This window comes from Haliaeetus leucocephalus, unplaced genomic scaffold (genome assembly GCF_000737465.1).
Source record: "Haliaeetus leucocephalus isolate CR32 unplaced genomic scaffold, Haliaeetus_leucocephalus-4.0 Scaffold1, whole genome shotgun sequence".
Classification (NCBI taxonomy): Eukaryota; Metazoa; Chordata; class Aves; order Accipitriformes; family Accipitridae; genus Haliaeetus; species Haliaeetus leucocephalus.
In genome coordinates, this window is record NW_010972437.1 from 10,185,665 (window position 1) to 10,195,977 (window position 10,313).

A 10,313-nucleotide genomic window follows, 5' to 3' on the forward strand; every position below is an offset into this window, starting at 1 on the left:
CTCCAAGACATTTTTGTCACCCAATTTCTGAATGAATTTTGGCTGAGGCAGGCAAACCTAAGAACTCTAATGAGTCTTTTCATTCTCAGCTTAATAATTCTAACTAGTTTACCATACAACTGTCTTCCAGGTATCCTGCCAACAGGATCCCACTTGTTAACTATGTAGACATTAATTACATAGACATAAAGCTTCGTAAGAAAAGCATTTAAAAAGATCAGAGAGAAACTTTTTAAAGTATTTTATTTTTTTTAATACAGATACAATATTTTTCCAAGGTCACTTTAGAGTAAGTGGTGTACGGGTTATTAAAATGGAAGTGCCCATGCAGTCGTTTCAGGTTAAACGTGCACAGTATATTCTACAACACAAAAACTGCATTTAGAGTTTTTTCTTGCTCCAGAATGATTTGGCAGCTTCAAAAAGCTAACACACGTCTCCATCCTCAAAATCAATTCATTTAACAACAAAACCCAAAACTGAAACGCAATCCACCCCAACCACCAAACAACACGCTTATCTCAGTAAGGACCTCTTAGCAGATCGGGCTGCAACAGTTGTAGAGCTGTCTTTATCATGACCTTCAAAGTACTGCTGCTCTATTCGCCGACAAAAGGCTGTGAGATTACTGTAGTTTTTCACTTTTTCAGAGAGTTCATCAGTGGTTAGTTGAGTAGTAAGGATTGTGAACAGATGTCCAAATACCAGAGCATCTAATTCAGTTGGTCTGTAAAAACAGAAAAAAGAACAGGTATTTTAGAAGGCAAATCCTGATCAAGAAAAACCCTGCTGTTGTGAATAACTTTTAGATAGCCATGCAGTCTTAAGAATTGGGAAGACATCAGGCAACACTGAACTTGCCAAATGCATGAGAACTGTTTAAAGAATATATAAGCATACTGCTAGTTCTCAGTATGGCATCTTTCTTTGCCTTTGGTAGCTTGGAAATGTGGAAGTAACACTTCTTAGATCAGGCAGAGTTACTGATCCAATATCAAACCATGCTCCACCTTTTAGTTCTGTAACAAGGGCAAATGCTTATCAGGTCTTTTAGGGGGTTTTCTTTTTCCTCTACAGATGTATACAAAAAAACCCCAGCTATTATCTCACAAAGAAAAAAAAAAATAAGGGGGGGGGAAGCATAAAACCCCTATTCCCTTTTTTGTGCTTTTCAATAGTCAGAAACTATTCAACCAGTAAGAAAAGGAGCTCCAGGATGACAGCAGCTGGAAACATCCATTTGAAAGGGGACTAAAGGGGACTACACAGAAGAAAATGGGTACTTTGGGAAACAGTGGTCTATTGAAAGTTTTCAGTCCTACCTTATTTTAGGTACAAGCCTTCTGAATTGTCATCTTGGACCTTTGTATGTAAGTAGCCCATGTGCAAATAATTTTTTTTTTCAAATACATTAATAACTTAATAGTCCTTCTTTACTCATGTTCAAGCATGAGGGTTTTCTAACAGATATTTTTTTTGCCTTTATTTGTGGATCACTAAGAACTCTCCAGTGGAGATGTGGACCCTCGTATAACAAACTTAAATCTGTCAGCAACAGGCTGCTTTTCTTATTTACCTCCTACAGGCTCCCAGAAGTCACAGACTGAAAAATACTGGACTAAGAACACATACTTTCACAGTAATATTTCAGAGCTAAAAACTTTAAAGGTTGAAACTGTACAAAGAAAGCCTGGTTAACAAACAACAAAAACAAAATCCCCAAGCTGCAATTCTTTACAAATATAGAAAGAAAATTTAGGAGATACTATGTTTAAGAACAATTTGAGAAGATGCAATTCAAACTTGTCTTCTGTAAAGCATATTTCTGTATCCACTCAATTTACACTACCTGCCTAGTCTCAACTTGGCAAAGACACATGCAGAAAAGTAACCAAGATCACATGCTGTCTTTTGAAGATGTCTCCCTGTCCAAATGTAGCTAACTGAAGTCCAGATCTGAGCATTTCTAGTCTGATCTATGCACAGGAGACACGAGGGAGCTAATGTGATGTTATTTAAATCCATAACATTTCAAAAATATTGAATTATTGTAGAGAAAAAAAAAGAAAAAAGCATTTTGCAATTGGAAGAAACTGGTGAAAGCAAAGGACATCCCATAAAGGCCAGATTGTTCCTTTTTTCTCCCCTAGGAATGTGAATCCTAGTTCTCACTTTGCAACTGATCCTTTGTTGATACAAGGCTAGCTTCTCCCCCAGTTCTTACAATTCACAGGCACCCTCCTCATGCTAATTCTGTTCGTTCAGAACTGCCCCTGGTGTTAAGAAGGGCAAGACAAGCTGTCCTGGTCAGGACAGCAAAACATACATTCACTCCCCTCTACCTAGTAGAGAATGTTACCCCAGAAATACAAGTAAAGCTTTAAATGTATCATTTTTAGTAAGAAACTAACTGTATAAAGGTGTACCTGTAAGGTGCCTATGTAAGTTGTGGTAGACTCTGTAGAGAAGACAAGCAGGAGTAAAACTAAATCACAAATAGAAAAAACAACTAACGGAAATTTACAGAAACTTTCCTTTTAAACCCTTTAATTACTTATTTCTGAAATTTCATGTTTATATTCCAGTCACACTTTTGTATTTCTACAACTAATCATGTAGCATTAAAATAAAACAGTTTTCCATATATAAATATATGTGGATACATATCTATATCTCACATTCCTGGATGTAATATTTCAGTAAAGAGTAACTTACTGCTTATTGAAGAAATATGGTTGTGTTCCTAATCTCTGGGAGAGAGCCTGACAACACTGATCTACATCTTCAAGCACCTATCAAAGCACACAAGAGATAAAAGATTCATATTGGCAGGAAATACCAACATTGCAAAAAATAGCCTCCTTACTCTATTTGCACTGACAGTGGGAACAAGGAACATACAATGTTGGAACATGAAAAGCTGTTAAAGTCAGTCAAACCTACACAGTAGGCAGGTAGCTAAGTGTTACTTAATCTAACATTTGATGTAAGGCAATTCTGATTAAGTGCTTCCCATAACGTTTATAACTTAGCTTAATGAAAGGTACTAACTTGTACCTCAAAACTGACTTTTTTTTTTTTTTTTTTTTTTTTTTTTTTAAGACCTCTGACAAAGGAAGCCTTGCAAAGCTTGCCTATTAACGCCATACAAGAAGTGGGGGCTGTAACTTACAACCTATTTTCAGGACTACGGCCTAAACTAACATCACCAGAGATGTACACTCATGGTGAAACATCCTTCCTCCCACCCCATCAGGTTGCACATAATTTAAGATTTATTGCTGCTAAAGGCAAATACCTGACTCCAGATAATGTTTTAAGTACAGAATATATTTTTTACTACATCTGTTTCAAAAAAGTGTTAATCTCCAAGGCCTTTTAAAAAAAAAAAAAAGTAAAACTAAAACAGGGTAAAGAAATAAGCTTCACTTTTCATACTGACCTGTTCAAGCGTCTTTCCAGCCCATCCAATGGCTTTCATCTTTCGCCTTACCTCCCATTGCTTCTGATAGGACAAAATGCGGTTAAGAGGCCATGGGTAAGGGGAGCCATACCTCGGGTGAGTAATCTTTGTTTAGAAACAGAAAGGTACTGTGTTATCATATAAGAAAATACAGGTATCTCCATGCACAAAATAGCTAATATTCAAATATTTCTATCAGAAAGGGAGCTGTAAAAAGAAAGGGAGTTGTGTGATACGCTGTAATTATTTGTGCAGAATTTATAGTTTGCAGCATAACCATTTAAAACTATTACTTCAGAAACATATACAAAACCCATATCTATCCTGCAGTCGGCTACCTCCAGTAATGACACAACTTCCCTAAAATGTATATGCAAGTGAAATTAAAGTGAAAAGACTGTATCATTAATGGTATAAACCTCAATGTTTCATTTATGAGTAGGGACTTGCAACTGTGAGCAAAAGTGTTTTCTCATTAAATTTTAATTAAGATAAATGCTGCAGAACCACTCACCTCCTCTACTGTAACATCATCACACCATTGGAGATAGAGCTAGGAACAGAAAGAACACTTACTAAAACTTCCTAATAAAGGAGAATACAGAGACAATAATTTCTCACTAGTAGAATTTTCTTTTCTATATTAGATTAAGTTTCCATTTCATTCCTCCTGTTAGACCTCTGAATGTAGAAAAGAAATTAAAACTGGAAGGCAAAGCCCAGTTGCTAGTCCTTACTTCGCCAGCACCAGGACCAAGCTGAGACCAAAGGCCCACTCCCGCTGCCCACAACTCAGCACACAGGTTACCAGCCCTCAGCTCCTCAGCCACCTGCAGCTCACCAGCATTTCCAGCACTGCTCCCACACCGGGATTGCGTCACGTTAACTGGCCACGGACATGAACCGCTGGGGATCCCAGCCTCCCACTAGGCACATGAGCACACACACTGTAGAAGGTGACAGCAGGGTGCCTGGCCAGCTGTGGGCTAGGGTAGGATCCCCAGAACCACTGGCATTTTCCAGTCAGTTACTTCTACAGCTACGTGACATACTTCAGTTAGGTGAGGGGAATCATGCGCGTGGCTCGCATCTACAGGAACATTTCAGCAAGCAATCCATAGCATACAAAGAATTTACTCCTGCCTCCTTTCACCTCAAAAGTTGACGACCTAATCTAAGAACAAACAGTATTTCCAATACGGGGAAAAATCCTAAAGCTTTCTTGCCTATAGTCACTTATGTAAGTGTGTGGAGTTACTACGGTTTGCTGTACCTCTGCTGTCAAGAGCATATTATTGACTAATTCCATATAAGCTTTCATCTCGGCTTTTTGGACTTCATCCAACCCATCACTGAGAGAATGGCCCTAATGGGGGAAAAGAAAAAAAAAAAAAAAAAGAAAAAAAAGACACACATATAAGAAAGGATATTGGAATATTCAGCAATGCCTGACCCAAGGACCTCTGAAGTCAATGAGCTTTGGCTCAGATCCTGATCTCTTACATAGTTCAGTAACAAATTACATATGAAATTTCTACATAAAGTGTCCTTTAGAATTAAAAAGAAATCATCATAACATAACATAGCTAATCCACAACAAATGTAGACTATTATCAGTTATAGATGAACACAGTTTGAGCACACAGCCTTCTGGTTAGTGTATCCCTGTGGCAAGAAATAAACACAAATTTACATCTGTGATACAGGTTTATCAACTGCTCAGTAAGAAGACAGTATTTTTTTTAAATATAGAGGAGGGTTGGGGGCATAGAGAAGCAAAGGCAAATTTGAACAGTATCTGACACTTCAGGATTTAAACCAGTCAGTTCTGGGTTTAAGAGTTCTGAGACCCAGAGACAGCGCACATAGAAAAACAGTCTGACACTGGCACTGGTATGCAGCTATCCTGCGTAGAATTTACTTCCAGAATTTGAGTAAATGACAAAGAAAAACATTTCCATCTCAGCAAACTCCTATTCTAGGATATCTTTCTTTTAAAATGGCACCAGCTTCCTACGCTGTTTTAACAAATTAAGTAACATTCCAGAAGAGTACACCAAATCAGCACAATGCTAAGCAGGATTAACGTGCTATTCACTAATTGATGAAAACAATGTACTATTACCTTGGCCTTTACAAACTGGACTATGGGCCCAAGTTCAGATACTACTTGATTTCCCACGTGAATAAAGGGTACTTTGCCTGTAAAATGAGAAATGTATTTTAGTAAGAGCTTTTTATACCTGTAAAACATCATCTACAATTTTCAAAGCAATTAAATATTGCAGGTACACCTGAACATCAGTGTTTTTTTTCAAATGAGCATAGGTAAAGCTCTAACATACATAGCTCACCCAGTGAAGGTTTGTACTAACAGACATCTTCCTCCTGATCTTCCTCCTCTTGAACCTCTTCTACATGCAATACTTGCAATTGTGTATTTCAAAGTTAGAGAGTGAGATCTATCAACCTGTATTTTAATAATGGATTTTGCTTTGCTGGAAAGACTTAATTCAATGTTTCTCTGAAGTACAGCTGGGAAATCCCAGGAAAGCAGACAGAGCCCTTGGCAAGTTTTACGACACAACGCATTCCCACCCTCCTTTCTAACCCACTGGTGGGGAAAGGGCTGCTGAAAGGATGATGGGAGATGTGGCACTGTGCCCAAGAAAGCAAGCAGGGGAAGTGCAAATGCACACTCAGCAAGGCAGGGTCTTGACTCTCCCTCCTCCAGTCCTTCAGATTTCCAACGACTGGGCCACCCAGCTCCTGTTGGCTGCCCCAGTCTTCACTCTCTAGTTGTGAGCTGGCATTTTCGAGCCCCCATGGTCCCAGGGCCAGGAAGAGGTTCTCGGTATGAGACCAACAGCTTCACGATCTGGGGGGCTGGGAGGGGGAAGGGGCTTCTTCATCATCACAGAAGCAAGGTGGGGTTAAAGCTTAATACTAGTAAGGCTCAACATTCAGTCTATGAAGCTGAGCCCTGAGGGTCCAGCATGGGGCAGGGCTAAAAACTGCCAGTCCTCAAAAGACTGGGAAATGGCTGTGTCACTGGTGTAATTTGTGGGAGTGCGAAGGGCTCCCGAGTCTGTACACACCACCTGCTCTGCTTAGTAACTTTTCTTACGTGCAGAACTAAGCCAAAGCTTTAAGGCAGGCAGAGACACAAGAGGAAGCCCTGGTACACACGGCAAGCCGTGATGCATGACAGAAGTTGCTGTAGCCCCTTTTCCCAACGTGTCACACGCTGACAATGTGTGAAGCTGAGGGCTCCTGCTCCAAACGACCCTAACCAGGTTGCCTGTCCTACAAATCTTCATCCAAGTGCAACTGACAAACATCAACCTTATATTTAAGACTAAAACTTTTAGGATTATTTACATGATTGAAACAATGCATAAAATGGAGATAAATGCTGGATGTTTTGTATTACTGAAAACGTCCTCAAGCCCAAAGGCTGTAAATAAGCCTGCCCAGTGCAGTGGGGCACGGCACCCTTTTACCTTCCCGCCTCTTGCTGTGGGCAAACTCTGCTCTCAATAGACAGCCCAAAGAGCAAGATTAGTACCTGCCTGACTCCAAATATGTTATTAGCAATACATTCACTCTTTTCACTGAAACACAAAAACCTTACTGTTTGGCCTAGCTCAAAAACTGTTCATGCTAACAGCAGATTCAGTCATGGTTTTTATCATGAGATTCACTTCTCACTGGCTCGATTAGCCTAAGGGTAATAAATGAAGTGCATCACACCAACAAAGGCTTCATCTGCATCCACACACTGCATGTTGTGAAAGCAAATGCAGACCTCTGTGCTGCAAATTCAGTGGTTTCAGTCAGACTGTACTTCACACACCAAGACAATCCTTTGATATAATACTTTTGACTCCCTCAAAATGTGTTTTGTCATTGCGACTGTGAGATAAATAACCTTCTCCCCAAAATGATGAGATGCAGATCTTTGTCTGCTGCTGCTGTGAGACAGAGGGTGGTGGGGAGGGAGAGAAGGGAACAAATGAAAACCTTGTCTGAATTGTCATTAAAGAACCAATAAAAAGAAAGAAAAAGGGGCAAGTGAATAAAAGTAATAAGGACTCCAGAAGTAAGGGCAAAAAGAATACATGTATTTCTACTTACATTTAAAATTGAAGCAGTATAATTTTCCCTCTTGTGCTCCTTGTTTTCAGCAGAAGGAGGAAGTGTTCAGACCCTAATTACAATATCAGATGCCAGCAAGTGTGGACATGGGGTGCGAGTGACAGATAAGTGAGAGCATGCAACTACCACCAGTCCTACACCTGCACATGCAAGATGCTCCTCTGTGCTTGGATTCAGCATTTCAAAGCTACCTTTATTTACTAACGAACAATTTATATACCTCCATATTTTGCCATTTTTTTTCACTGCTGCCAAGCAACTTGGTTTTTTTTAAAAAACAGCATAATTCCACTGCTTTGACCAAAATATCAGTAGCAGCAACAGCACCCATACAGCTGGCAGACATATACTGACAGGCTCTTCCATGCGGCAGTCATCAGCCAGAGCCAGGTAATCGGTAAATAAGTACCTGCTCATACAACAAAAATCTGGGACAGGAGTGCAAGGATTGCCAGACTTTTGTGCCCTGCATTCAGCAATTCTAACTTTTAGGCAACCTTCTGAAGCTGGCCTCTGGATGTTTTTAGGCAACCAGTCATCTCCAGCAAAAGGCAGGGTCTGTACCCTTCTAACACTTCATTTATTGTTGGTGGGTTTGGATTTTTTTCCAGACAGTCTCATGGATCAGAGGAAGATGTAAAATCACCTGTCACCCTTAACAGTGACAATGCACCCTTCAGTCTTCTCCTGTAAAAATATCCTGGCAACCATCTTCCAGACTGGGTAACAAAAGATAATCTTTCTCCGGTGTTGTCTCACCCCAGCAATGGGAAAATATAACAGCATTCACTGGAATATTCCCTGGATGCAGAATAAAGCCACTTTTGGAAACATACGTCTTTCTGCTTCAGGACACAACCACTCTCAGGCATTTGAGAGAAGGTTTCCACCAGGCATTTGAACTGTCTGAACACTTTATATAGGTACTGCATTCACAGGCATGGTTACACATTGTGCCAACATTACTTTGCATTTGACTCTTTTAATTGTTTGCAGAGGAGAAACTGCACTGGAGAGGAGGGGGGAAGGAAACCCACACACAGTAGCACTGACTGACTGTTATCAGCCAGACAAGGCATAGTTGCCATGGTATCAAAATGGAGGTATAACATAGTAATTTAAATGAAGACCACACTTACCAGATGGGGACATGTACTCGGCATTTGCCCTGCAAACCACCCGGATTGGCAGATTGCACATTTGCAAAAAGGCCTGGAAACAAAGAGTCGCATTTTAAAAGCATTAATACACCAGTGACAAACAAATGCATTCTTCTCAATACATTTGACTATGTTTTTGCTAGTTGCTAGCACATGCTTATGAAGTATAGCTCCTTGCATACTGCTTTTAGGAAGAAAGAAGGGTAGGTAAAAGAAAAACAAGGGGATTTTAACTCCCTTCGACAACTGTTTATCATCCAGTCATTGACTAGAATTCTTCTAATGAAGTGTCACCTATTTTTACTGTTTTTTCAAGACAAGCAAAGAAGCAATATCTGACAGATGTAATTAGTGCTGTGGCTGTACAAAATCAAGTGACATTTTGCCCCTCCTGAAAGTCATAGTACTTACTTCTTCTGGCTAAAGCTGGCTAACCAAGTTCATGTTGTTTAACATGGCAAACACATATAGCACCTTCCCACATTATATTTACAATAGCTGCCAGAAGTTTTGCTCTATGAGACTATAAGAGCACAAGCCTGCTTTGGTAGGAAGTATTTATTATCTTTATGTGAATCATGGGGACCCTAAGTGATCCATTTACTGTTTCTTTCTATCTGTAACCTTAGATTCAAAGCATTCTCAGTAGGATACCAATTTTTGTCAGCACCTGCCATCACCACAAAATCCTTAGTGCACTTCTGTTGACATACCAAAATATCAAGAAAAATACTAGCAATTTGAACAGAACGTGGCAAATAAGGAACCTCTTACCCTCTAGAGTCTCTCACAACTCAGCTAAGTCCTATTACTCATTTTGTCTTTGCAATTAGACAGGTCACAATTCCAGATTCCAAAATCATACCTATTTATCCACAGTGGCTTGAGGTGAAAAAAGCCTACACCAAGAAGGCTACCACCATGAAGAAAAATGCTGCTGTAACACGGCACTTTCTACATAAGCCTCCTCCAAGCTCTTCGGATCACAGGATCTGGCAGTAAACTGCACTCTCACAGCTTTAGATGCTCAGACCCCCATCACAGACATCAAGGTAACCTAAACCTTAACCTTGAGATTGCTCACCTCTGCACTAAATGAGACTGTAAGGCATGAACTAACACTGGCATTAGCCCTGTTCCTAGCTTTGTGGCTTCTGTAGTATCCGTCAGGCAAACAAAAATAACCCAAACAGCCCCTCTCCTCTCCCCTGCGCTCTTCCAAGTCCTCTATTCCCAAACCCTAACCCAATCCAGGGAGAAAAAGCTTTGGTCCTTTTCCAACCAAATACAAGAACTGCACAGTCTATTACAACATTTGGCTCTTGCAGGTTTAGATGACCTAACTCAAATCCAAATCCCAATTTAAAGCAAGGAACTATGGTCACAAGCTGTTACACAAGACATTGATTACAGCTGAGAAGAGCCTGCCTCAGAACTGTGGAGACTCTGCAAAATCCACCAGAAACCTGGGTTTCTACATCTTTTGATTTCCTCAGCCTAACTCTAACTTGGGGGGGGGGGGGGGGCCATTT

At 40.2% G+C, this 10,313-nt stretch overlaps 1 protein-coding gene across 1 annotated transcript in view; it reads right to left on the bottom strand.

The window, feature by feature from the left end:
• Positions 1 to 217: 217 nt before the first annotated feature.
• MTX2 (metaxin 2) overlaps positions 218 to 10,313 on the bottom strand; it is a gene marked incomplete at its 5' end in the record, with an annotated part of 30,913 nt that continues 20,817 nt past the window's right edge. The window contains 7 exons of the mRNA XM_010569312.1: positions 218 to 727; positions 2,716 to 2,792; positions 3,443 to 3,568; positions 3,978 to 4,016; positions 4,737 to 4,829; positions 5,589 to 5,665; positions 8,761 to 8,833. Coding sequence (XP_010567614.1) covers positions 517 to 727; positions 2,716 to 2,792; positions 3,443 to 3,568; positions 3,978 to 4,016; positions 4,737 to 4,829; positions 5,589 to 5,665; positions 8,761 to 8,833 — 696 coding nt within the window. The remainder of the gene's footprint in view (positions 728 to 2,715; positions 2,793 to 3,442; positions 3,569 to 3,977; positions 4,017 to 4,736; positions 4,830 to 5,588; positions 5,666 to 8,760; positions 8,834 to 10,313) is intronic.